Below are 27,606 nucleotides of genomic sequence, written 5' to 3' on the forward strand. Positions count from 1 at the left end.
TGGACTGTCTTATTCAAGCGAAAAGCGTACGCTTTTAAGTAACACAATGAAACTTTGTCGCAAAAAGTCTAAGCGTGAGCACGGAACATTATTTCTGCACCTGTCTATACAACACGGCTTACTACAAGCGTAGCTCCTCTCTTTCCCCTCCCCCGCTGTGCCCTACGCTACTCCGTTCCTTACTATTATACGTCGCAAGACGAGAGAAGAACCGACAAGCATTCATCAGGTCTCCCGCATCTCTCCGGCGTCTCTCGGAGAAACGTCGGTAAACACTGGACACTGAAACGGAGGCAAACGCCTTGGTATCTTAAGGCCTATTTAGACGGAACAATCTTTCTTTTTTTCTTTGAAAATTTTTCACTCTACGTGCCGGCGCCAGTCCAGGGTGATCAAACCGTTTCGTATCTCAAGGATGCGTCCTTTTTTCGAAGGGTCGTGTTCTCGCATATCTAAAATTATATCTTTCATTGTCTCTCAATGGATTCTAGAATTTACAATGTACGGTTGAAAATTCCGAGATGTTTCACTACGATTCTTGTTAAAACTTTTCATATATTATAATATAAATGTAATATAAATGTAATTCGTTTTAACGACATTTCTATAGGAAATATAACAAGTGTATGCGCTGAATGATCAATGCTGATATAAACATTATTCTATAATTTCTTTTATTTAAAATTGTAAATATTCCAATACTTTTTCTTGTCAGCCTGATCGTAAGAAATGTAAGAAAAAAACATGGTCATCCCACGAATATACCGTATTTTCATTTAGTCATGTCGCTCCGAATTTGTGCTCCATTTTAATATTGTACTCACTCTTCGGATACCGTCATTCTTTCAGCCTTGAAGAGATACTCTTTTCACGTCACGTCACATCAAAGAACACGTCGTCGAACCGCAAAGTCAATTCTGCCACTGTGTTTTCTGGGAACGAAACGGACGATTCACAAATATAGGATGTAACTTTCGCCTCATTAAAATTACAAAAAAATCAACATTTTTCCCGTTAAATTCTAATGTAAAATGTATATCATATATACTGGATTAGATAAAAAATAATAAAAAATAATAAATAAATTATTTTAAAAGTAAGTCTCTTAAATGATAAACTCTCTCCTCCAGGAGAAAAAAATGAGAATTTATATTTAAATTATTCTTACAAAATTTTTATGTTTTTGATAATAAAATTTGACGAAGAAAGAGAATCGTTCTCACCGTTTTTGAATCTGTGTATGTACAGTAAAGAATTATACGCTCCCGAGAACAATACTAATCGAGAATAATCGAAACTTGATTCGTATTGATTAAACTATGTGTATCTATTAATCTTTCCTATCTGTAGTGAAAAGTTGCGATAAATAAAAATTTTTCAACAAACACAGGAAAAGCATACATGCACAATTTTCTCTCATAAATCTCTCGAGAATTCAAGTCCAAAATTTCTCGGAACAATGGCACACTCCAGCGAATTCCAGACTCCGTCGAGAGACTCACTCTGCGAGAACCTGAGAGAGAGCATACACAACGCGGATCCCTCTCTTACATCGAAATATTTTCTCCCTCCATTAGTTTTCCACTTTTGTGCACGTAAAAGACACTAATGAAGGTGCGCCGGAATTTATTTCGCGACGCTTTTCTCTCGTCAGAGAAAAATAAAGAAAAAAAAGAAAAAGAAAAAAACAGACTTCCTCCAGCGCACTTTTCAGATAATATTCGACACACCGCGTCGCGTACACACTCGCGACAACAATCAAACACTCGCCGCCACACCCAACGACGCTGCTTGTTGAATTCCACGCGCGTGGTGACGAGCACCGCGCATTCGTGCGTACGGCAAAGCGACTGACAAACCGACGAGGTAACTCCGTCAGGCCCCGAGAATGAGGAAGAGGGGAGAAAGGGAGGAGGGGACTTCCCTTGCTACGCACGATATCCTACCCGCCTGGAGTACCGGCCGTTAGGGCCGTTTTTCGTGAATCTCGCGTATCCTGCTACACGTCGCGAAGTTCGAGGAAATCGAAATGAGAGCGTAGAGCGAGACACCTGAGAGATTCGTGGTTCGATGTTTTGTCCCGCCAGGTGTGTGTGACTGAGATTATTAAGATGACACAATTTGTATCGATATTATTTCTCATTTCGTTTATAGCGTGTGTGAAATTCTCTCGCCAATCGAACGCATCCGATCTTGCTACTCGCAGTCCCGTTTTACCTCATTTCCGCTTCTACGTCGCAAATTTCAACTATATATGTATTTCGATGAATTTCTCTGGATACGCACACGGCAATAGTACGCTTCTACCTGCTCTCGCCTTCCCTCTCTTTCTCACTCTCACCCTCCTCTCTCCGATCCCTACTACTATTATTACGCTCGCACGTGAGGTACACACTGTTTCAGTGGTTCCCAAATCTTTCCGTGTAATGTTCATACTTGGAACAAGAAATGCTTTAACGTTAACGTATAAAATTGAGCACATTTGGGGACGTACTTAATTTGCTTCAAATGTGCTCAACTTCTACTTCTCTTAAGTTGCCGGCGCCCGGAGTGTACATACCTACGTATATATGTGTGTATACAAAATATTGATAATTCAATATACATATATATATCATTGAAAATTGTTATTCAAAAATTTTTTCTTATAATTACACGTTATAATTTTTCATGTCAAATTTTAATTATAAATTACTTTACGAAATAACATACGAGCCTCTGAGCAGACAAATTGATCAACTCCACTTTTTATAAACTTCTTAATTGTAATATCAGAGCACATAAAATTAACATTAATTATGCTCCAATATTAGCATTATGTGCCTTGATATTAAATTAAAATTTACAAGATAGAATTGATCAATTTTGACTTCCGAGAAACTGATATAAATATTGAAGTGTCATATATTAAGAATTTTCTAAAATCTTCTCAATTAAAGGATATCGACGAACTTTAGACGCGCAGTATTGTTTTCAAGGTCTCCTAATATAAATCGTAATATTAAAGAAAGATTCGGAGACCACTGTTAGATATCAAATACTCTATACGAGCACCATCGAATTCGGTGGTGCGTGTAATTATTGTGCGTGTCGTGCTCGTTATGTTGCTCATCGTCCTTAGCCAGTCCCGGTGCACCGGAAAGCTCGCGACGTAATATTGAGAAACTATTCGCATGAAAGATTTAGATTTCAATCTGAAAAAAAAATCGCATAAATCGCTGACCCCACGATCTATCCTACATTATATCCCATTCGTAATATCCCCAGTGCTTAAATATATTCAAGAATAATATTACAGGATATTATATATACTTAAATCAAAATTAATATTAAAATATAAATCTTTTAGAAAAAATGTCTGTAATATATTTGAGTATAAATTGCCGCAAATACCATTAAATTATTAATAAACGATGGTTTCCTCAAATATACTGTGAGAGATATTTAAAAAAAATTATTTCTTCTACTATAAAATTATTTTATATCAAAGTCGTTCTTTTGTATAAAGTTTTCGAGTTACACCGAGCAATGCATTCATTCGATCGATGAACGGTCCGTCTCGGACGAGTAATACCTGATTTTATCCTTCGAAAAACCGGTAGGAGACGCGCGAGGAACAGTCAATGGGAATATAATACCTGCCTCACAGGAGTATTCGAAAGGGTGAGCACATGCTCGTTCGTATAATGATATAATAACGCGAATCGCCGCGAATGTCATCGCGCTCGTCTCGATTTACAATCAGAAAGTTTAAGTAACGGCGAACGAATCGAGTGACTGTGCAGGATGAATCGAATTAACCATTTCCTTGATTTGTTCGAATGTATATATTTGGATATATATTTGTAACTAATTAAAATTGCCCGAGTGTTAACTTTCTTCGAGATTGTTTCAAAAATATTATTAGATGTTTCTATAACAAAAGGCATTTTTTAAATTATTATTAACACAAAGAAAATAATTTTAAATGAATAGCAAAATTAATAGTAAAACATAAATCATAAAATAAATAATAAATAAAATAACAATTTGATCTTTTATAAACGCAAGTTTTCTGCGAAAATGACATGAAATTAAGAAATAATTTTTGCGATTTACTTAAATGTGTGAAGTTCATTCTTTTTCAACGTAATCTTTATAGTCTGACAAAGAATTAAAAAATGTTAGCCAAGTCTATCAGTTCGGTATTGTTGTGACATAGAATAATCTCAAAAGTGCTTCCGGATCTTTCTAATTGCGTTGCGAAATCATGCATTATTGTTTTATCGCGTGATATACCCGTTATATTATCAGAATATCTTTGAAAGATTTATGTTTTCACACTCATTCTAACACTCGGATATTAAATTCACAACGAAAATTAGATTACAAATTTTAGCACTTGTCACACAGAAAAAAAAAATTTATCAAAAACATCAATTTTCTTGTTATAAATACATATGTATAAAATTCTCTTTTTTTCTGTACTACAAAAGGGAAAGAATTCATTTCCAGCTATTCATACTCATGAATAATTCCGTTTCCCAAGCAATACGACGAAAACTCTGGGACTTCTGGCAGCGGCTATTATCGCGCATTTAATTGTGCTACCACTGTTGCACTATCGTTAATATATACATCACAGACGATGTATGTACTAACGGCTTGTTTATTGCACTTAAGCGGCCGTTTCCTGCCTTGTATCTAGGTATTGCCCCTCGTGTACATTCTGTAATGCACATTCATGTAGCAAAAGAGCACTCTCTTCCCTCTCTCTCCCTTCTTCATTAATGTCCGTCCGAATGTCCATGTCACGAAACACGCGTTGTTGTGAATTAAAACGGCAAATTATACAGCGGGTGCAATTTGTTCATCGCGCACTTTCTCTCAGTTGGCAGATTCTTTCATTTCCTACAATACAAAATGCCTAGCGCATTCTGTATAACAAATATTCGCATTTCAAAATTATAATCAGCCGCTCTTCTATTATCTATTCTTTTACTTGTTATGGAATTTATTTAACATCGAAAATGTATTACCCAGATTATATATATATATATATATATATATATATATATATATATATATATATAAAATTTAAAAGTACAAATAATAAAATTTTTTTTTTTGCGGATAATTTTGAGTGGAATTTAAAGTTTATACATAACTTTCTTATTGAAATAGCACAATATTTAAAAAAAAATGACAAATTTGTAGAGATCATGATTTTCTATTAAATCTTTGGCAATAAAACTCGATTAAACAATAAGACACTGTGTGTAAAATTGATTTTATCAGCAGCTTGCTCTCAAAAAGAAGCTACAACACGAATTTTTCTTAATTTATCGTCGCGCTTTCGCGTTCGCGGATCAGATTTAACGGTATAACGCCATGGGTACTTTCTACTCTCATTCATACTTTCTATACATAATCGCCATCCTAGTAGAAATGCCTTCTATATCGATAACATATTCTGATTTGCATACATTTCCTACCAAAAAAAAAATGCAAGAGCGCTGTGCGATTCTGGTTTCATAAATCTTTCCTACGGTACTGCGAAGGAAGCCACGAGAGCACGAAGGTCGCGAGTATGTCGTTGCATCATCATTACTTCGAATACCTCCAAGTGCCTAAATCTCCACAAAAACATATGTCATTGCGAGCAACAAATCCAAACGACCGAGTAAAACAATCTTCTTGACGAAGCCATTCATATTAGATGAAAATACTACAAAAAGCATGTGGTCATCGAACGTTAAATTGATGAAATAAGATAAGATAAGATTCGATTTTCGTTTTGGTTAAAAAAAAATGTGTCTTTAAAAAATAAAATTAGATTAATCAATGAATCCGCAATTAAATGATAAAATTCACTAATCTTAGTAGATAAGAAGCATTAATAAAAATATATTAGTATATTATATGTAAATATAATAATAATAATTATAATATTCTGCTTTTGACATTTTTTACATATTTAAATACTTGAAATTTTCCAATGTCCTCAATTATCTCTAAAGTGTGATACATATATAAATTTCAATATATAGTATATTTTTGAAGACTATACATGTTCTATTTAAATGTTAATCAGAAAGCTGTCTAAACAAAGTAGATAAGTTCCATGCAAATCTTCGGCGCGCATTTTAACTTTTGTTAATAAAACGTCCATATGTTCCCTGCGTTATTACACAAATAAATTTATAGATGAAAATTCATCACTATAAAATTCGGAAATCCTGTACCAATAGTGATACAAATCACCAATCAAATAAGAAACACTGCGAGTGAAAGGCGTCAATAATCGGGAGCGTTATAAGGGGCGTTTAAAAAATTCGCACATATTAGTCTACTGCATATGCGTGGTGCGAGGAACTATCAAAAATGCAGCAATTGCATTACTTTTACTTCCTCTCCTATAAAATAATAAAATTGTGTCGCGGGTCAAGCGATCCTTATTTCTTCAATATATTCTTCATATATATTCGGCAGCGATATTATATTTTCGCGTATGATGTTTGATCGATCACTCCGGTTTTTTTCTCACGGTTTCTCTTCTCTGGTTATTTTTATTGCAGATATACTAGAAATGTATATATGATTAATATATTACAAAATTATTTGAAAATGGATTGAAACTTATATATATATATATACATATATCCTCTGATAAGCTTTATATCTCAAGAATATTTTTGAGTTATAATATAAATTATTTCGATAATTGTTATATATATATATATATATATATATATATATATAAAACATATTTAATAAATCATATATTAAATGTATAAACTATAAATTTGTGTTTGGAATAAAACAAGATCAAATTTAAACTGCTTAATTATCTTAAAGATGATACGTAGGAATGTTTTCGTATCATTTTTAGAAAACCCAATTAAAGTTTCCAAATAAATAAATATGATGCGTAATATTAATCAATGTAATGCGAACCTGAGATAAATTAGAAAAGGCAGGTAACAGTTGGCGATATCGCTGTTGCGATCGCAATTCGAGAAGGCATCGGCAGTGTCGCACGTCGCACGGTGTCGCCGATAAGAAGGCGCGATATCAACAGGTCCGTCCGATACGCATCACGTCACGTCATCGTCGCGGACAAAGCGAGTACGCGCGAGAATCCATTACGCGTGTATCTTCGATACACTACGCATATTTATCTGTCGGGTCCAGGGAGTGAGACGCAGTTTCCTCTCGAAGGTCTCTCCTTGAAAATTCCACTACTACCGTGAAGTACACACCGGTTACTGTACGCATCGCTCCTCACCAATACGCGCGAAGAATCTCGCGCGGCATCACCGCCGCCGCTTCTGCGTCCGCTGCGTCGAGAGAACGCATATCCAGGTACGATTCGCACGATTCTGAAAAACGCGATCTTGCCGATGCGTAAACAGACGCGAGAAAAACTCGCGTCTTTCTTGCGCGCGTCGTCTCGCGATACTGTTGAAACCGCCGGGGCGCACCGGAGTGACGTTAGCGTCGGGCGTGCTCGGAAGTAGTCGCAACTGTCACCGTGGTTTGTCGTTCGTCGGATACGCATGCACGATGCACGATACACTCACGCACTACGTCACTCTCCCGAAAACGCACAGGCGCGCGATTATTATAATGCGCGCAAGCGTAAGCACACACGCAAGATCACGAAACTACAGAATACTTGCTGCTGTGTATTTGTGCAACGTCGTGTCGCGAACAGTACGGTGACAAATGAACTACGAATTCGATCTTGGAGATCCCGTGCGGCGAAAATGTGAAGCTTCCATGTCAGGCCTATCAACGTCGAGAAATTAATTTCCCATCTCTACATATGTAAATCTATAGATTACTTATCGCTATTTATGCAAGCGGAACTTCAATTAGTCGCAGTTTTTCTTCTTATTTATCTAGATTATCTAGATTATAAAAAATCAATGATAATGATATGGAAATAAAACTATTGAATTTATTATCGAAAAAAGATATTAAAGTTACTTTTTCCATATAAATAACATATCTAATTCTGAAATTTATGTAATAAGATATCGACTGAGAGAATTAATTAACTAAATTAATTAATTAATTTCAATTAATCAGTGAATCTCTGTAAAATTTATTAATAAATTTTTTCGGTAAATTAATGTTCTCAAAAATTAAAAATTTAATAATAATTAATTCAAAAGTAAAAGTTTGGTTATTAAGTCTCTCATTAACATATTAATTGATTAATTATGTAAGATAATAAATTATTGTTACTGAGAAAATTTTGTCAGGATAATTCTCTACTAGATTCAAACGACGTATGATATGCACGAAATATATATAATATAAATACTACGTGAATCACGCGAGTATCGTGCCAAGGTGTCGAGTGTCGATATAAGCATACGTAGTTCACTTCCGTTTCCGCAGATGGTTGGGTTTCGCCATTTGGATTGTGACCATTGTTAAGGTTAAGGGCCAAAAGATCGTCGTCGTTCACGACGAAAGGGGAGGCCAACTGCTCCCTGAAGACGAGCTTCACGCTCATCAACGTTCGCGTTTTCATCCCCGTGCAGCTCCGTATCGACTTGTCGGCACGTCGGCATATCGAGACATTTTTTATCACTTTGGCACTGACGAAACATGGCTTATTGAAGAAGATGACGGGCATGCGAAAAGATATCATTTCTCCGAGGAGAGGAGACGGAGGAGACCGCAACTGCGACGAGGCGAATCATCAGATTGATTATAATCGATTCACAAATGGATGTAAAGACGAAACTCACGCCGTCCCCCGCCGAGGGGACTGCTACTGATGCGAGAGAGAACCGAGGTATTTCTACCTCAAGGTCATCGCGCGATGATCTTTATTATAAAAAGTCATAACGGATCGTCGCCATTGTTATTTACCTTGCAAAGTATTTCCCTTTAAGTTATGATTCTTTCAGATGTTAACAACGAACTCTATCTGGGAACATTGCGCAAAAGAGAACCTACTAGCGCCAATAAATTTGCTAGAAATGAACAACCAGCAAAGTACAATGTACAGAAAGCAAAAGATTTTGTTAAGAGACAGAGACCTAAAGGACAACATCATGGCGGTGCAGAGAAGAATTCCAAGGTTGATTTGCATATATGGAATATGCTTCTATCTTTTTTTTAAATTTAGTTGTCAGATTTTATATATGTATATATTTATTTATTTATTTAGAAGAAATATGTAAGGCTTATTTTTAGTACAAGATTATTTTCATGCTAGGAACCCAAGTTTTAATATATATTTACAGGTAGTGAAAAACAACTTACCTGAGTATGACTCAGTATTGGTCCAAGGAAGAAAAGTAAATGGCAATTATTTGCTGAATTTTCACTACGCACGAAATAAAACGCGAGATGCACAAAGCAGGGATGTAGGAAGACATAGTTGCAACAATGATAGATTACTTCCACCAGTGCAACGGCATAAGTACAACAAAGAACAATTTATACAAGCTAGGTAATAATCCTACTTCTACTTCTAGTTAATGGTACAGAACAATTTCTGTTCATATTGCTAGAAATCGATTGGTTTCAATGTTATTGAGTAGAAGTTATGCATTATGCGAGTCTAATAGGGAAGTAGTACATAATTATAGTTAGATGAATATATTGTTTTTTATGAAGAAATGAGCAAATGAATGACCTAGAGTGAAAACTGTATGTGTGTTGTGTACTGTTCTGGTGAGTGTATTGTGTTCAATGTATTGAAGTGGAGAGTCTGGAGGATTGTTAATCCCCAGTGACTGTACACAGCAATCATCCCCCATGGGAAGGTAATAATCCTCAATACAAGCAAGGTAGTTTCTTTATTCGGATATCCTTTTATTATCCAAAATCACAGATATATTAACTGATTATTTCAATTATTCAGATATATTTAGCTTATTTATTGTAAAACAAAAAAAGTATCTTATATTATAATATTGCATATTAGGGTCATAAAATTTTGTAGATACAAAATTTTCAAAAATTTGGTTATTTGATTTTCTTCAAAAGTAAATTTTTTTTAAAGTAAATTGTATGCTGAAGAACTTGAGAACTTGAAATCGAATATTAATACTATTTATATATTGTTAAATAGCATATTGTTTAGATGCATATTATATCACATAATACATGTCTACAAATTATGTGAAAATAATTCTGAAAATCTGTACATATATATATATATATATATATATATATAATCTCTATTTTTATATATATTGGCAGCTGCCAGTTTGTTGTGACTGCGAGCGGAGATTATTCCTTATATTTGACCAACGCTGATATTCTTGTGGATTGGAAATTGATTGAGCAAGTTGTAAGTTGTTCCTATTGTAACTCATTAATCTTGTTACAGTAAAAGTTTGTTGCAACATTTCTTCACATATGTTATTATTGACGTATATTAATTGAGTCTAATTTAAAATGATTGATCTATTTTCAGAAATTACACAATTCAGAAAATCTCTCTTGTCCTATTTGTTTACATGCACCAGTCGCAGGCAAAATGACTCGCTGTGGTCATGTCTATTGCTGGCCCTGTATTCTTCGTTATTTACGTTATTGTCAAGAAACAGGCAATTATAAATGCCCCATTTGTGATGAATATCTTCATAAAGATGACTTAAAAAGGTAATTGTATAGAATTATTATTATCGTGTATTATAATACATGATATTGAAATGTTTATAAAAATATTCAAAGTATATATGTCAGATGTACACACATGTATATACATATATTTCAGTGTGGTTGAGATTACGCGAAACACATACAACTTGGGTGATACAATTAAACTACGTTTGATGCGACGCGAAAAGACCTCACTATTTGCGACACCTGTGGAACCTATGATTCATCCACCGACAACATTTTTATCCGTTTCGAAAACTGCTGCTAATCAGATATATTCAAAACTTCTTATTGCAAACATAAAAGATGTAAGTTGATAGGAATTTCCAGTGTTTTTAATTAAAGGAAGAATGAAATGCAAATGATAATTGTTTTCAGATTATGGACATCATAGAGCGTGAGCGTTTGGAATTAGAACTTGAACTTAGGGATAATCCAGATATGGCTTTTGACATCGAGCAAGCACTCAATGAATTATTGAAAAGGAAGGAAAAGTTGTGCAAGGTAACATAACTTTACATATAATTATACTATACGTATTTCATGGAATAATGAAAAATATTTATGTAATATAAGGATACAGAGTCTAAAGATACTCTATCTATGGAAAGTACAATAAAAAAAGACATTACTGAAGAAACACCACAAGGAAATGAAATAAATGTCAATAAGAGTTGCAAAGAGGATGGTATGCCTTTAGTAAAACAATCTTCAACGGATAGTGTTTCCAGTGATAGCCAATCTGTTTCAAATCCTCCCAAATTTTTATATTTTTATCAAGGTAAATCATTGCAGATTCTTAGATATGTATTATAGTTAGAAATTTAAGACATTTCAGATTACATGATACCTACTATTTCAGAGATAAGAATAATATTACACTTATTAATTAATTTTTAGCTGAAGATGGACAGCATTTGTATCTTGATAGGTTGAATGTGAGCATGTTGAAAAAGCAATATGGTAGTCTGGAGTATTGTCCACCTGTTATAACAGGTAAGCTTCTCGAGAAGCAAGCAAGCATCAGCACGGCTAACTTGAGAAAGAAATTACCATGTCTTTCTCACTTACCACTTACTTGTCTATTCGAATCAGTTGAGATTGAATTAAAACCACCACTCGTATCGGAAGAAGTTCTTAGTGATTTCCATGGTAATTCATATCATCTATTATAAAATTTACTTCTCCAAATACGTCTTATTATTATTATATTGATTTTATATCACCAGAGCAATTGAATTTGAGGCAGAAAAACAGAGAACAGAAGAAACGCGAAGAAAATAAAAGGGAGAAAAAAATAATAGAAGTCGAGAATAGACTGATTGGCATATATCCAACGCCCAACATCGACATTGAATCGCATCAACATTTTCCTGAATTGCAAGCAGAATTACAATTTTCCAAGTGAGCACAACAATCTCATTTTTATAATTACCACCGTTATTAATAAAATTTTCTTCATACATAGATTTGCAACTATGAAAATTATAATGTAAAAATATTTCATTTATTTTGCTTTGTGATATAGCGAGCATGTACTGTCGCTCTCAGAATCAGCAACTTCAAGTATCGCTAGCAGTCCACCTTTGAGTGCATTTGATGAAATTCCGAAACAAGAAACGGATCATTCATCGCATGGACAAATTCGAACATTTGCCGATATAACTAAAAAGTTATCGTCAACAGTACCAATAAAGACGTACAACAAAAAATCTACCAATGCTTGGCCATCTGTAAAATCGAAAAAATGTAACACCAGTACAACGTCATCTAACAAGGACGAAGAAGAAGTATCGCCGGAAGTAGCAGCAAAGACACATGATAAGTCTGCCAATGCTTGGCCTGTAAAATCGAAAACATATTCTGGTACAACAAGTACTTCTTCTTCCAATGAAGATGAAAAGAGACCCTACATTTCTGAACGTAAGTCGCGCTATTTTGACTGCAACTATCGAAAAATCAATAAATGAATTATCAGAATCAAGAAGTATTTTTCTTGTCACATGTAAACATTTTTTTCAATCGCTTAACTTTGTTTATTTCAGAAGCGAAGGATGAGAGTATCGCAGCCGGCAAGAAGAAGAAGAAAAAGAAGAATAAAGGAACTGTACTATTAACGACTGGCATGACATCCGGCTATTCTTTATAATTATCTGTACGATCGCATACGATAATTTTTTGCTATATGGTAATTGGTAACTTCATTGGATCAATTGTAGAAAATTTTTAACTTCGTTACTGCTCTTGTGTATTATCATTATTTGATATTGTAGAGCATACATATTGAATGTCTTTATTTCTGTACTGAAAATTATTGTAATTCTTTACTGTATAAAGAATAATTATTTGCTGTAGGGTTCTCGCATATTGTGCTTACGAATAAAATTTTACTTCATTTATACTGTTGATATTTGAACGAATTATAAAGAATCTCTCCGAAATCTCTGTCTCTCTTTCTTCAAGATCCAAATATATACTCATTTTAGATATAAAAAAATACACGCGAATAAAACAATTTGCAATAATTATTTACATTAGCTTATTAAATTGAGGCTAAACGCTGTATAAGCGATAAGAAAAAATTTGAATTGCATCAAATCTTTCGCTTGCCAAACAATTTTTTTAATCTATTCAACTAATGATATTTTTTTGTGTGGTCTCGTCGTTCTTTGATAAAATAATTTACATATATATATATTGCTAATCATTTGAATAAATTTCTATTTTCTTTTTTTTCTATTTATATTTTCCTTTTTAATAAAATTTTATATTCTATAATTCTATCTTTCATTATTCTTCTTTTTACAGCATATAATATTTAGACATAAAATTTTGTCTAAGAATCAATTTTTTTATTCAAATATTCGTTCTATTTTTTATTTAATATCGTTAAGAATATTATAAATTACAAAGAGATGGTTCATAAATATTAAAGTGTAATTATTTATATTATTGTAAATTGTAATTACTGTGTTTTAAATTACATATCAAATTATCGTGCTTTCTTAAGTGGAGCTTTCTTATGGAGATAAAAAAATAATGCGTTATTCAATTTTTGGGGAATCGCTCGATATATTTACGAATCTGGAACATAGAAGATTAACAATGCAGATCTTTATATCAGATTAAATTATAAGTACACAGTACGCAAAATGAAATAAATAAGTAAATAAAGCATATATGCATTTACTTCGAAGAAAGAGTACAAAAAAACGAACTCTAATAAAAGACGACGCGCGCTAAAGGAACATATACATAAAAACGGAATGATTAGAGCGAAGACCGCAGCTGTATGTAATTGTTCTATGTTCGTTTATTCGTTTAATCGCGCATATTAGATAATGCGGTAATGATGACGATGGGCAGTAGCAAGTCGAGAAGATAAGAGATGACTCTTAATCGACTTCCTCGATGGTAGGTCCAGACGCGCCGCCGCCGCTTGGTGCTCCACCAGGTGCAGCACCGCCGGCTCCGGGGAAGCCGCCTGGCATACCACCGGGCATACCGCCGGCGCCCTGATACAGTTTCGTGACGATCGGATTGCAGATGCCCTCGAGCTCCTTCTGCTTGTGCTCGTACTCCTCCTTGTCGGCGAGCTGATTCGCGTCAAGCCACTTGATGATTTCGTTACATTTATCTAAGATCGTCTGCTTGTCTGACGCGCTGATCTTGTCCTTAAGTTTCTCATCCTCGACTGTGCTCTTCATGTTGAAGCAGTAAGACTCGAGACCATTCTTAGCCGCAATCGTCTCCTTCTGCTTTTCGTCCTCGCTGCGGTATTTCTCTGCCTCGTTAACCATCCTCTCGATGTCCTCCTTGCTGAGTCGGCCCTTGTCGTTGGTGATGGTGATCTTGTTCTCCTTGCCGGTGGACTTGTCCACGGCAGAGACATTAAGGATACCGTTAGCGTCGATGTCGAACGTGACTTCGATCTGAGGAACTCCGCGAGGTGCCGGTGGAATACCACTAAGTTCAAACTTGCCCAGCAGATTGTTATCCTTGGTCATGGCGCGCTCACCCTCGTATACCTGAATCAACACGCCCGGCTGATTGTCAGCATAGGTCGTGAAGGTCTGAGTCTGCTTCGTCGGGATGGTAGTGTTCCTCTTAATGAGCGCAGTCATGACACCGCCAGCAGTCTCGATACCCAGAGAGAGCGGAGTGACATCGAGCAGGAGCAGGTCCTGAACCTCCTCGGACTTGTCGCCGTGCAAGATGGCCGCCTGTACGGCAGCACCGTACGCCACAGCCTCGTCGGGATTGATGGACTTGTTGAGCTCCTTGCCATTGAAGAAGTCTTGCAGGAGCTTTTGAATCTTGGGGATACGTGTGGAACCGCCGACAAGGACAATGTCGTGAATCTGAGCCTTGTCCATTTTTGCATCGCGTAATGACTTTTCAACGGGTTCGAGAGTGCCGCGGAAGAGATCGGCGCAGAGCTCCTCGAAGCGTGCCCGGGTGATGGAAGTGTAGAAGTCGATTCCCTCGTATAATGAATCGATCTCGATGCTGGCTTGCGTGGACGACGACAAAGTACGCTTTGCCCGCTCACAGGCTGTGCGCAAGCGACGTAGAGCGCGTTTATTCGACGTTAGATCCTTTTTGTACTTGCGCTTAAACTCTTGCACGAAGTGATTGACCATACGGTTGTCGAAGTCCTCACCACCCAAATGAGTGTCGCCGGCTGTTGATTTGACCTCAAAGATTCCATCTTCAATGGTCAGGATCGACACGTCAAAGGTGCCACCACCGAGATCGAAGATCAGGACGTTTCTTTCGCCGGTGGCCTTCTTATCGAGACCGTACGCGATAGCGGCGGCGGTGGGCTCGTTGATGATACGCAGCACGTTCAAGCCCGAGATGGTACCAGCGTCCTTGGTTGCCTGACGCTGCGAGTCGTTGAAGTAAGCGGGGACGGTGATCACGGCATTGGTAACAGTCTTGCCCAGGTACGCCTCTGCAGTCTCCTTCATCTTTACCAAAACCATCGAACTCACTTCTTCGGGGAAGAAAGTCTTCGTCTCTCCTTTATACTGTACTTGGATTTTTGGTTTGCCACCATCATTTACTACAGTGAAGGGCCAATGTTTCATGTCAGCCTGAATGGTCGGATCCTCAAAGCGACGTCCAATCAGTCTCTTGGCATCTACAATGTTTAAAATAAGAAAATAAAGTTAGTAATCTTGAAGATTTTGTAATTAATATTTTATAAAATGTGATTAAATATCTTTATGTTCATTTATTCAAAATAAATCTTAACTCATTTATTTATTTATATTTATCAAAAGATTAAATCATTATTGGTCATCAAAGAAATATACAAAAGTCTATCGATGTTTTAATAATAGAATATCTCGAAAGACTTAATCGATAAAAAAAATTTTTTTAATTTATTATTTAATTTTTATTATATGATTATTTTCTACAGATATCAAAGAATATGTATAATTTTTTTAGGTATTTTTCAAATACATTGAAACGGCTAAATCTGCAACAAGACATTATGACCTATACATGACCAACGGAGCAAAAAAAGAAAAAAATGACCTACAAGAGTTAATCAATAAAAAGTGCCATTAATAAATTAAGCTTTATACACACAACATATATAAAGTGAAATACTTTCGAGTTAATTGTTCCGATTCCCGAGAATTTGCTGAGTCACGATTTAATTCGCTAACGTAATTAATATTCCCGCCTATCCGAGCGAATGAACAAGGAGGAGAAAGAGGCGGCAACTTACCGAAAATGGTGTTGTTGGGATTCATGGCAACTTGATTCTTGGCGGCGTCGCCGATGAGACGTTCAGTTTCCGTGAACGCGACATAGCTGGGCGTCGTGCGGTTTCCCTGATCATTAGCGATGATCTCGACCTTGCCGTGCTGGAAGACTCCGACGCAGGAATAGGTCGTGCCAAGATCAATACCAACTGCGGGTGCTTTCGCCATTTTTTTCTCTTCGATTCTGCAAGACACGAGGACAAAATTTCCGTGAGAGGAAGCCAGAAGACGAATAACGCGCGGTGAAAGAAAAGAAAAGGGAGAAAAAAAAAAGGAAAGGTAAAAAGAAATCAGACACCGTCGCGAAAGAGAGAACACAATACTTTTAGAGTTTTCTGCTTCGATAAAGGTTCACTTCCGTGTAGCAAAGTAGGACAGCGAAGAAGTTCTTCGTTTGACGATTCGCAACGTGAGTAACCAAGTCCGCGCCCTACGACCCGTATATATAAGGTCGATGTATTCTAGAACATTCTCACAGCGCAGGAACTAGGCATCGACCAATCGCAGCGCCATTCCGTTCGAGCCTGACGCGCAATAGGCCGGTGCGTCATCGACCCACCAGGCGTCCTCTTCTCCTTCCCCTCCACTGCGGGAATCAACCGAGCGTCCGTACATAAGTACCGTTCATCGATCAGGAATAAATTCCTGACCTCGCGACGAAACGAATCCGAAACGATTCGCCGGAATTCAGAATAATTCTTGGACGATCGGACGTCATGTGTGCGACCGTGACGGACACGTGGGAGGTCCGTCATCGGGCAAATCCAGCTAAAGCAAACGGAAAGCGGAAATCAAATATGGAAGGATGGAGAATGTTCGCGCTCTGATTCTAGAAACATGCAGTATATTCTCGCGCGTGCGCGAAACGTCTCAAGGTTCTATGGCACGCTCGCGTGTTTGTGACGTCACGGTGAAATAATCGCGCGAGGAGATCGATTCTTTTCCCGCGCGCATTTTACGGCAGAGAATTCACGTGGGAGGTTACGGAGTATCTTTATTTTGACAAAGCATCGATCGAATATAGTATATAATGCGAGAAAGAAAGAAAAGAAACGAGCTCTTCGTGGACTTCATCTATTGCACGATTGTATCTTGTACAATTCATAACGACTATGATTGATTAGAATGTAGGTTATCTTGCTGTGGACGGAAAATTACATTGCACATGTAGTACGCATGACATATTAGATGCCTGGTGCTGAGTAACCACGAGAAATAAAAGAGAAAAAGATTTCACTACGCGATTATATAATGTTGGTAAGTTCGATTTTCCAAGCTATAGCGACGAATATATATGACTTGGATACACGTGTTGGTCTGGAAACTTCGAGAAAGAGAATCCAACACTGGTGATATGTATAATTGGTAGAATTTCTGTTCGATTTTCCAAGTCACGGTAGCAATTTATATATTTGTATTTATAATTACAAATCAAATATAGAAATCGTTTCTCTTTCTATATGCGTAGAAGTTGCATTAATTTTAATTGACCACTATTTTCAGAGACTTGCTGTGCATTTATTGTAAAAAAAAATTACTATTTTTCTTTTTAACAGATTAAGATAAAATCGCACAATCCTATATTGATTAAATCGATATCTAGATTCTAGCCATTTTAGACAGACAGAACATTTGCTGCATGGAATATAATCGGCGGTCTGAAAAAATTATACAGGTATGAGTCATACCTTCCTTGTGTAAGGCATATACGAGCGACTTTATGTTCATACACATGATATCACGGACACGCGCGTCAAGTTTATTGCGTTGGCATGGAAAAAACTTGCAAGAAAGTGCAATTCATGCGGTCGATATAAGGATAAACACAACCGTTTGAAATTCTCGAACGTTAGCGAAACAATAGAAAGTTTTTTTACCGTATATTGGAAAAATACAACGTATAAAAGAAATAAAACACACGCGAAGATGCGAAGAAACTTCATGATTATCTTTAGGAAAGTAAAATTTTTACATAAAAATAATTTAATTAATAATTCAGTTAATTAAATTCCAACGAAATTAATCGCGTGGAAATAGCTCTCTCTCTCTCTCTCTCTCTTTCTCTTTTTCTTTCTTTCTCTAATTCAACAAAATACAAACAAATATAAAGAGCAAATAAGAGCTATTAATCGCGTGGATTTATGTCCTAATTAATTAATCTATTCAATTTAAATTATTTTTATATTAAATTCACAAAGTCAAAAAAAATTCACAAGTCATTGATGACGCATTTATTCGCAATAGAATTAGCGAATTACGTTTATCTCGATAATCCGCTTATAATCTACCACTTGAAATGGATGTTTTATATCGATAATGTACGTTTTCACAGAGGAAGATAAGAGATAACGCGACGTCGATTAATATGAAAAAGTTAGAGAAACAAAGCATGAAAAAAAGATAGAGGAGAAATTTTTTTTTAATTTTTTCTCTATCGAGATGTGTGCGTGTGTGTGTATTATGGTTGGAAATATAATTTAAAAAGAGAGAGAAGAGATTCGTCAATCCAGTGTTAATTTATTCATATTTTTTTAGTGCAATATTTTTTAATGTATATAAAATACGCTATTGTGGAAAAATAAAAAGAATGTAATATTTAAAGATACGTTCATGTTAGATGTACCGTCGTAGGTCAAGGTGTTGCTAGGCCAGATCGGGCCAGGTGCGCTTAGCAGTAACGGTCTTTAACGTCGGCTGCTTGAGGAAGCTGCAATACAACAATGTGCTGCAAACGGTTTCTCTTTAGAGCTGACACACACAAATTCAAGCAGGAGATAATTCATAGAGAGAGAAAGAGAGGAAGGGAGAAGAAGGAAGAAAAAGAGAGAGAGAGAGAGAGATGGCTCAGTTGTCTCACAATTAGTTATTTTAACTATAGCCATTTTTCGTTGCTTTATAAATACGAAGAATCAGTTACACAGGCGCTTTTTCATAGTTTTCATGCGAGGAAAATCTCCTTTCGTAAGGAGAAATTTGATTTATATAAATACAATGGTTTATATGAATATAAAAATGGAATTTTTCGAAATGATCCGAGAATTAGTCGACAAAATAGTTTATTTTCAGAATAACATTTGTCGTATATAATTATATTTATAAAAAAATTCTCTCCCATTTCTTTTTCTTCTCTTTTCATATATATTTGTCCTTTTTTAGAGGATAGGTATATACACATATATAGTATTCTCTTTTTCTTTCTTATTCCTTCTGCCAACCTAACATTCTATTCAGTTTTCATGGACACTTTTAAAAACTGCTGTTGATATTTTCGGTTATTTCGTCATTGAAAGTTTTTCATAATTCGTTGCTATACGAATAAAAACATGTGTGAAATAAAGAATATCCACGTCTTACAATTAAATTATTTACTTTATGATGCAATAAAATTTTTTGTTACATTGATATTATATTTTGTTCTATCCGAAATCTCTTGTTTATATTCTAATAAAAAAGAGACAATAATAAGTCGGCTCGTCCTTGTTCTTTCTATCTCTCTCTTTTTCACTCGTTAATCACATTCAGATGGCCACGTGTTTCTTTCAATAATATCCAAGGTGTTTCCGAATCTTTAATCTCTTTGTTTCGAACGGAAGCGTATTTTTTGATAGTTTGCGGACAAGAATGAGAGACAAATTCTCAACAGTTATTAGTGTTTTCCTTAATTAACTTTAAAGTTAATTTTTTTAATACAAATTCAATTTAATGCTCTCTTTTTTTACATACCTTATAATTTTTAAACTTAATTATTAAATATAACAAATCGAGATTCTATTAAATCAAAATTTGTCGTGGAACATCATATATACAAAAGTGCATCAAACGTACATCATGACGCGGAAAATATATATTTTTACAAATACGTCACGCGAAGTATTTTTGATTTTCATTGAGACTTTGCTGTCACTGAAAATAAGCGCGAAGACCTCGCAAATAAATATAGCAGCGATATAATATAAGACTGTAGAGATTTATTTTGAACGGGCACAAATTCGTTGTGTCGCTTGTAAATTAGTAATAGTTTCGATGAACAGAATAGATATGCATAGATTGCAATAAGATAAGCATGATGTAATTTATATATATAAAAAAAAATAATAAAGCCAAGGTGTCTCCTTGTTGCTCGAATTTCTCACATTTTAACGTCACAAAAGTGACATTTTAACTAACATTATCCTTTAATTATCAGATCGATAAAAAGCTTACATTGAAATGTAGAATAAAAATAAAATGCAAGTATTGATACAAGCAAATATATATATATATATTTTATTTTTATTTGTAATATAATCTAATATATTAGATAATAATAATTAATTTTTGTATAATATATATTCAATCTGTCAATTGTGCGACTGCCAAACTTTACAGATAATTGAAAATATAATAAGATATCTGACGGATGTAAAACAGGAAAGTGGCGACATATGATGGGCGTTTTCGACATGATAAGAACTGACGTAGTGCGGTCGATAAGTTGGAGATCTAGTTAGATAACAGATCGCATTACACATATGGCCACGTATCAGCTGTGTATCAATATTTTCTCACAAACTCAGCGGATTCGATTCAATCTGCCGTTTGGTTGCAGCACGCGATATAAAAGTCAATGCGACTGCGATTCGATGCGATTCCTGGCAAGGAACGTGCCTAGAAGCAACGACAACGACGGATCCTGAAGAACGAGTTATGAGTACCTCGTGTTCCACGAGCCGTCGAATTTTCTCAAGCCGCGAATGACACTTCTGTTCTAAGGATGCGATCGCCAACGGGGAACAACAATAATCTCTCGGCAATATTGTTGCTGCCGCTGCTGCTTGGCGTGTTGCGAATTCCCGAATCGCATTGTCTGGAAGTAATATATGCGGTAAACGCAGGTGGCGAGTCGCACACGGACAGTTACGGTATACGTTATGCTAAGGATCCTCTGATGAATAAGGTCGGCACGGCATCCGATTACGGTAAACAGTTAATCATAGGACGCGTCAACAACGTGGATCAGATCATTTATCAGACAGAGCGTTACCATCACAGTACGTTCGGATACGACGTGCCAATTAGCCAGGAGGGCGATTACGTTATGATACTCAAATTCTGCGAAGTTTATTTCAATTCGCCGAATATGAAGGTAAATTTCCTCCACGAAATGGTAACTACATTCTTGAAAATTGTTGTCTCGATTAAATTTGTAACGTATCTCAAATTTGTTATTAATCTTTTGAGCAGGTCTTTGATGTTGTACTAAATGGTGATCATACTGTGGTAGCTGATTTGGATATCTTTGAAAGAGTCGGCCGAGGCGTTGCACATGATGAATATGTCCCGTTCAGGGTACAGGGTGGAAAATTAATATACAATGACGAAGAATCAGACATTTTGGCAGGAAAGATTAGAGTAGAATTTATAAAGGTAGGAGATTAATATATATATATATTTTACTTTATACATATATATGATACAGCATGTAATTCTATCAATATTGTAATTTTACAGGGTTACCGAGACAATCCAAAAATAAATGCTATAGCTGTTGTGAAAGGCACCTTAGAAGGTTTGCATTTCTTCATTAATGAATATTATCTTTTTGTAGCAAAAATTATGATTTTCTTATTCTAAATTATATGTTTCTACACAGATATACCACAGTTGGGACCGATACCGCAAGATCCAGAGGAATATCAAACCATGCAGGAAGAGGAAGAAGAAACTACTGTGCGTAGTCGACACACAAGTGGGCCTAGGACACCCGACCCATACTCGATAGATGATTCGTCTGTAATGTTACCTGTTTTCGTAGCCATTGGTGCTTTTATTCCCTTATTATTCTGTCTATGTAAATTATAAACAAATAACAAACGCACACGTGCATAGAAATGCCTTGTACTTAAGGGTAATAATGTTCCCGAATGTTTAGGCTCACTCGAACTATGGGAGAACATTTAAATATGTAAATAGATAATTAGTAATTAATGCTTCTTGGCATTGCCAGATTTAAAGAGAAAGTGTGTGAAAAAAGTATTTATTAATTTATAAATCTAGATATAATATGTGAGATGGGCCTTCTCTTTACCCGTCCTCTAATGCTTTCATATGAATTATTTACAGCATTTCACACATTTTTCGGATGAAAATTAAGACAATGTCTTTTTTTTTATACAAAACTTTGTAACATTTAAATGTCTAGTTTTATTTAATTAGATAATTATATAAGTATATATATATAATATATATAAATCTTCGACTTTTAAAATTACTAGCTTTGACTTTAATTCTTAAAATTAAAATAAATTTTATTTAAAACTAAATTGTGTTATCTGTTGATAGCATCACAAAGCGCTTTAAAAAATTTTTAATTGCTTAAATTTAGAAAAAACAAAATAAAAATTTTTGATACTTTAACATCTGACATTAATGATTATTTTAAAGATAAATAAAAGTTCAGTGAATATATTTGAGATATCTGATATAAAAAGTGTTTCAAAATACTGCACCTTAATTTTAATATTAGATTTTCAACAAATTTATAAAATTGTTAATTTAAGGAAAAGTTTAATTTTAAATGAGATCATCATTAATTGTAGCTTTTCAACTTTTAATTTCTTAGTAATCGAACGTCAACTTCAGATTTATTAAATCTAGATTAATTAAAAGTCATTAAAAATTAAAGTTGAGAATTTTGAAATTATTTGCGTATATGTATTTCACATGTATCAGGTGAATATAGTTGACTTAATAAGAGTATTATTTTGAGACACATATGGAATTTCCAGAATGATGAATTTTGTTATGAAATTTTCTTGTTTCTTTATTTTATATTCTAATAACGCGTGTTTTGTAAGATTTATTATATATCATGAAACATTTTGTGTATATGTTTTGTTTACTCGTATTTTTCTTTCATTTTATAATATAAAGAGTTTAGGTGGATATGTTAAAACGCGCGTGTGACATGAATAATATAGTTAAAACAAACCTCTCTCTAGTTTAGAATTGTTATGTCGAAATGTGGTTATTGCAATTGAAAATCTTATAGTCTATTAAATACCAAAATACGTGCGTTCGTAATATATCAATTTTTTACATGTTTAAAAGAGAGAGAAAGAGAAACAATAAATGAGAGATTATTTATATATTTCTTCGTATTTTTCTATAAACGAAAAAGAAGCCTCAATTCATGTTTATCAGCTCAAAACTGTAATCTTATATCGCACACATATATACATATTAAATCTATGTTATAGATTAGATATTATCTAATAGATAACACAGTTCGATAAAAAGTGTTTTTTTTTTTTTTTAACAATTTTTCGCACTTTTTTATATTAAATGCGATTTTGATTTGTTCTCGTATCACAATTTTGAGAAATCTGTTGCAAACGTCATATATAAATGATTATATGATAAGATATGTTCAAATCTCTTTTTGCAATTTTAACTGCAAATTTTTCACAATTGTGTAATATGATGAAGTAAAATATGTGAACCGGAATCATATTCGGCGTCAAAATAGCGAGAAATGATTAATCTCTTCCTATTTTTTTTTTTTTTTTTCTTTCCCATTGAGTTTTATAAAGTTATATCAAAATATTAATCTTCATATATTTCCCAAAAAAATAAATTAACATCTCACTGCTATCTTTCTTCTGCTGCTCTTTGGACATTTCGCGTGGCATTCGAACCGCTTATATGAAAAGTAATACTTTTTTTTTAATATAATGTATAAATATTAGTTTCTTTAACTGAAAGATTTTTAGATTAATGTCTTGTATACATCAATGAGAATTATGGCTTTTATTATTTTGCAGCATCGAAGGAAATCGTTGAATACTTCGTCGATTATCGATACATACAATTGTGGCATAACCAGGAACCGGGAGGATATACACTGTAGGTACAATAAATTCAATTGAGCGTCATGCAACGTAAAGAATCGTACATACATGTACGTTCTTAATAGGAATAAGCTCATTCATCCCATGTATACGAGACGGCGGAGACATCACGTGACTCGGCGCGGCGGAACGCATCATCTAAGTCTTTGATGCTCGTCGCTGGCAATTAGATGTCAATTCATGGCTATACTTATGGTTTTGGAAGGCGGGGACAAGCAATCTGCGAGGAGTGGCGATTGTCCCCTATTGCCTTCAAAGAAGAACCACACATATAATATTTCTTATCATATCGATTGATGAAAATCAAACGTATACGTGTAAAAATATAGGAATTCATTTGCTGGATAGTTTCCCATGAAAACAGAAATTAAAAATATATACGAGATATATATATAAAATATTATAAAAATGTTATCAGAATTTTATATAGACTGTTTCCTCTGAATATTTCGTAGAACTTTCTTATATGTCTATTTTTCCGTGTAAATGTATCAACTCGCGTATATGATTCATTCGTTTTATTAATATTACATAAAGATGATGTATTTTCCGTTTTGATTAATAGGAACGATGACATGATGACTAATGGATAATGATCATTGACCTTCTCGTCTGGTGACCGTGAAACGCGGAGCGATCGCTCTCTGGAGCTGATTCTTGACTCTTGGTCGAGATACGAGATATATGCATATACACAAGGTGTCCGAAAATCACCGGATGTACTTTTAATGGCAGATTCCCTGATTAAGTCGGAGTCGATTTTTCCTCTCATTATTAGTAAAATGTAACGTTCAAATGATAAGAAATTGGAAAAGAGACTTTTCGCAAACTAAACTTTAGAGAGTCAGAAAAAACAAAACTACATTCTTTAATCAAAAACTTATTATTTTATATATATAAAAATTAATAAAATTTTTTTCATTTGATGCTTAGTTACAAAGATACGATGAAAATATTTGAAATTTATTAAAATAAACGATGATATTTTCGAAAAATCGACTTTGAATTGGCCAATAAATCTGCTAAAGGACATCCAATGATTTTGTGACACTCCTATCAATGATGTCACCAATGTGAATCTTTTTAAATTGACAGTTATTTTTTTGTGCTTGATATCACATTACTAAGAATATCTTATTCGTGTGTGTCTGTATAATCGTTTGAGAAAAAGGCCTTGACGACCAGGTGGCATAATCCGATGCAGCTTGCGCTTACGTATATGCGACCTATGTACTTTCATATCTCTCGCACAGACAGGCATACATATTTGTGATCGATGCTCCGTCTCAAGTGTTATTCAAATTATCGCGAAATTTAAGCCCGTAACACCCATCTGTCCTGTTTAACTTTGCTCCATCGCGATAAGCGCAATGTAACTTTTTAACTAAAAAGGTATGCACTCTCAAGATAAATACGCGATAAGAAGGGAAATCGACGATATCAAACCGATATATAAGATTAATTATTAAATTGCAGTTATCTCGTTATAGACTTTGTGATTCCCTTTGCTAAGGTACGGTTGTTTATTTGTCGTTAGTAATGAAAACGATGATCTTGTTCATTACATAATGTCATTTTCCATCGATTAATTCAATGTACAAATATATCTAAATTTTTTCTAAAATTTTGTAGTAATTATCGTTTACAGCATATATCGATTATTTTATCAATGCAATTCAAACATGATAAATTTAACAGCAAGTTAGTTAGATATTTTATATAATATTCTGTTAGTTAAACAATTGTGCATTACTATAATTCGTTTATAAAAATATATATAGTAAGATGAAATTGCCGATGATAGAAATCTTTCTCCTCTGCGTATCAAGAAAGACATTAAATTCACCCGTTCCGAGAGCCGGGGCAGGATGTAAGTTGCAACTAACTAACGCACAAGTGCCAGCAAATGGACGCGAATAAATGCGGCGTCTCCCTTCGGCCCCTCGACGAGCGCGAAGGGCACATCAGAAGCAACGACGACAGTACGATGGGTCTCTATCCATCCGTCGACGGATAATATAATCTGTCGAATACTTTGTCCGGAATCATCAGCAGATTGGCCGGCGGTTCTCTTCCTCTCTCCTGCGGAGAGATATCCCTTAACAAAATCTCTTTCCCCTCCCTCGTAGCCCCGAGTCCACGGATGTCGTTATAAAAGCCGGCGCACTTCGATACGCCGGGAGTATTTCTTCAACGGCTTGCCTTGATCCTAACTTTTATACGTGACGATTAATCCTTACTTTATATCCATCATGGCACAGATCGTCGGCAAATACCAGTACGTGTCGAGCGAGAATACGGATGAATTTGTCAAGACCATCGGCAAGTCCGAGCTCACGGACACGTTCTTGCAGTCTACGCCAGTCGTGGAGATCCAGCAGAACGGCGACCAGTGGGTAGTCACGGTCACCAGTCAGGACAATACCGTCACCAATACCTTCAAGCTCGGGGAGGTCTACGATGAGCGGTTTCCATCTCAGAGCGTCAGTTTTACTGTGAGTTGATACGAAATGTCGCTTGAATGAGCGAAAGAATCGCATCATAATCCGGGAGATGACAAGAAGTTTAAGAGTCTGAAAGGGTTTTTAGTTCATTTAAGATTAGTATTTGGAATACTTTATTCTTCTATGAGAATTCTGAGGGATTTAATATGCATATTTCGATGATTAATATAACATCTACCTATTACATCTATTTCATCCAAATGTAACTTAAATAAACACATCATTTGCTTGTATTTTTGTTCTTATGCGTTCTTATATATATCCCACAACGTCTAATATTTATGAAAAAATTTACTTAATATTTCTTTTCAAAAAATTATATTTATATAAAATTAAAATTGGATAAAATAATACGTATATTGATTTGGTCAATTCGGAAGTAATCTTTCTTTTGACGAGGAGAAAACCGATAATTGTTATGTTTTTCGACCTTGCTGCAGAGCGTGACCACGAAACAAGATAACGGCTTTAAGACGGAGACTTCTTTAACCCCGGATCTTAAAGTGACCAGAGTCTACGAATTAACAGACACTGGAATGATCGCGGTAAGTACAGTTTTGAGTACAAACGAATGCAATGACGTTACAAAGATTTTTATATATGTTTCTTTTCTTCCTTTCGTTTCAGCACGTATCTACCAATAGAAGCGATGTTAAAGCCAAGCGCATATACAAAAGACTGTAAAGCCATTTTCTTATTTAAATATATAGTATGCAATATGTGATGTATCAGATTATTCTATTAAAAGGATCGAAGTGTAAAGAAAATGTTTCCTATATTATTTTCCATCAATTTCCTTAATGGTGTGAATCAGATCGA

General features: G+C 34.9%; 5 protein-coding genes across 12 annotated transcripts in view; 3 read left to right on the forward strand and 2 right to left on the reverse strand.

Annotated features, from left to right (window-relative positions):
* LOC126853145 (afadin) overlaps positions 1-7,084 on the reverse strand; it is a 36,083-nt gene extending 28,999 nt beyond the window's left edge. For 4 of the 6 annotated variants that reach the window (XM_050598644.1, XM_050598643.1, XM_050598642.1 and 1 more), the window contains exons 1-2: positions 6,937-7,084; positions 825-932 (exon numbers count right to left, since the gene is read on the reverse strand). In XM_050598644.1, coding sequence (XP_050454601.1) covers positions 825-841 — 17 coding nt within the window. In that variant the 5' untranslated portion in view covers positions 842-932; positions 6,937-7,084. Of the gene's footprint in view, positions 1-824; positions 933-1,401; positions 1,807-6,936 lie in introns of those variants that run through there. The other 2 variants (XM_050598640.1, XM_050598641.1) reach the window with 2 other exon arrangements.
* A 123-nt stretch (positions 7,085-7,207) lies between these two features.
* On the forward strand, positions 7,208-13,013 carry LOC126853152 (RING finger protein 10). 2 transcript variants are annotated; one of them, XM_050598669.1, is made up of 13 exons: positions 7,208-7,344; positions 8,389-8,791; positions 8,907-9,079; positions 9,246-9,454; positions 10,210-10,300; positions 10,427-10,614; positions 10,730-10,922; positions 10,993-11,118; positions 11,191-11,395; positions 11,515-11,766; positions 11,844-12,018; positions 12,143-12,537; positions 12,660-13,013. In XM_050598669.1, the coding sequence occupies exons 2-13, from the start codon at positions 8,722-8,724 to the stop codon at positions 12,761-12,763; spliced, it is 2,181 nt and encodes a 726-aa protein (XP_050454626.1). In that variant the 5' UTR covers positions 7,208-7,344; positions 8,389-8,721; the 3' UTR covers positions 12,764-13,013. The 2 variants fall into 2 exon arrangements, with proteins under 2 accessions (XP_050454626.1, XP_050454627.1); XM_050598670.1 differs by having other exon boundaries at positions 12,663-13,013.
* A 653-nt stretch (positions 13,014-13,666) lies between these two features.
* On the reverse strand, positions 13,667-16,884 carry LOC126853156 (heat shock 70 kDa protein cognate 4). 2 transcript variants are annotated; one of them, XM_050598673.1, is made up of 3 exons: positions 16,718-16,884; positions 16,358-16,578; positions 13,667-15,760 (listed from the first exon to the last, which is right to left on the reverse strand). In XM_050598673.1, the coding sequence occupies exons 2-3, from the start codon at positions 16,560-16,562 to the stop codon at positions 14,010-14,012; spliced, it is 1,956 nt and encodes a 651-aa protein (XP_050454630.1). In that variant the 5' UTR covers positions 16,563-16,578; positions 16,718-16,884; the 3' UTR covers positions 13,667-14,009. The 2 variants fall into 2 exon arrangements, with proteins under 2 accessions (XP_050454630.1, XP_050454631.1); XM_050598674.1 differs by lacking the exon at positions 16,718-16,884 and having other exon boundaries at positions 16,358-16,711.
* Positions 16,885-20,783: 3,899 nt separating this feature from the next.
* Positions 20,784-23,521, forward strand: LOC126853173 (malectin-A). The gene is made up of 4 exons (XM_050598716.1): positions 20,784-21,519; positions 21,618-21,800; positions 21,885-21,942; positions 22,027-23,521. Exons 1-4 carry the CDS (start codon positions 21,148-21,150, stop codon positions 22,233-22,235), a joined length of 822 nt encoding a protein of 273 aa, XP_050454673.1. The 5' UTR covers positions 20,784-21,147; the 3' UTR covers positions 22,236-23,521.
* A 2,924-nt stretch (positions 23,522-26,445) lies between these two features.
* Positions 26,446-27,554, forward strand: LOC126853182 (fatty acid binding protein 1-B.1-like). Its single transcript, XM_050598729.1, has 3 exons — positions 26,446-26,778; positions 27,228-27,332; positions 27,415-27,554. Exons 1-3 carry the CDS (start codon positions 26,536-26,538, stop codon positions 27,469-27,471), a joined length of 405 nt encoding a protein of 134 aa, XP_050454686.1. The 5' UTR covers positions 26,446-26,535; the 3' UTR covers positions 27,472-27,554.
* Positions 27,555-27,606: the final 52 nt, after the last annotated feature.

Source organism: Cataglyphis hispanica, chromosome 11 (assembly GCF_021464435.1).
Source record: "Cataglyphis hispanica isolate Lineage 1 chromosome 11, ULB_Chis1_1.0, whole genome shotgun sequence".
Lineage (NCBI taxonomy): Eukaryota > Metazoa > Arthropoda > Insecta > Hymenoptera > Formicidae > Cataglyphis > Cataglyphis hispanica.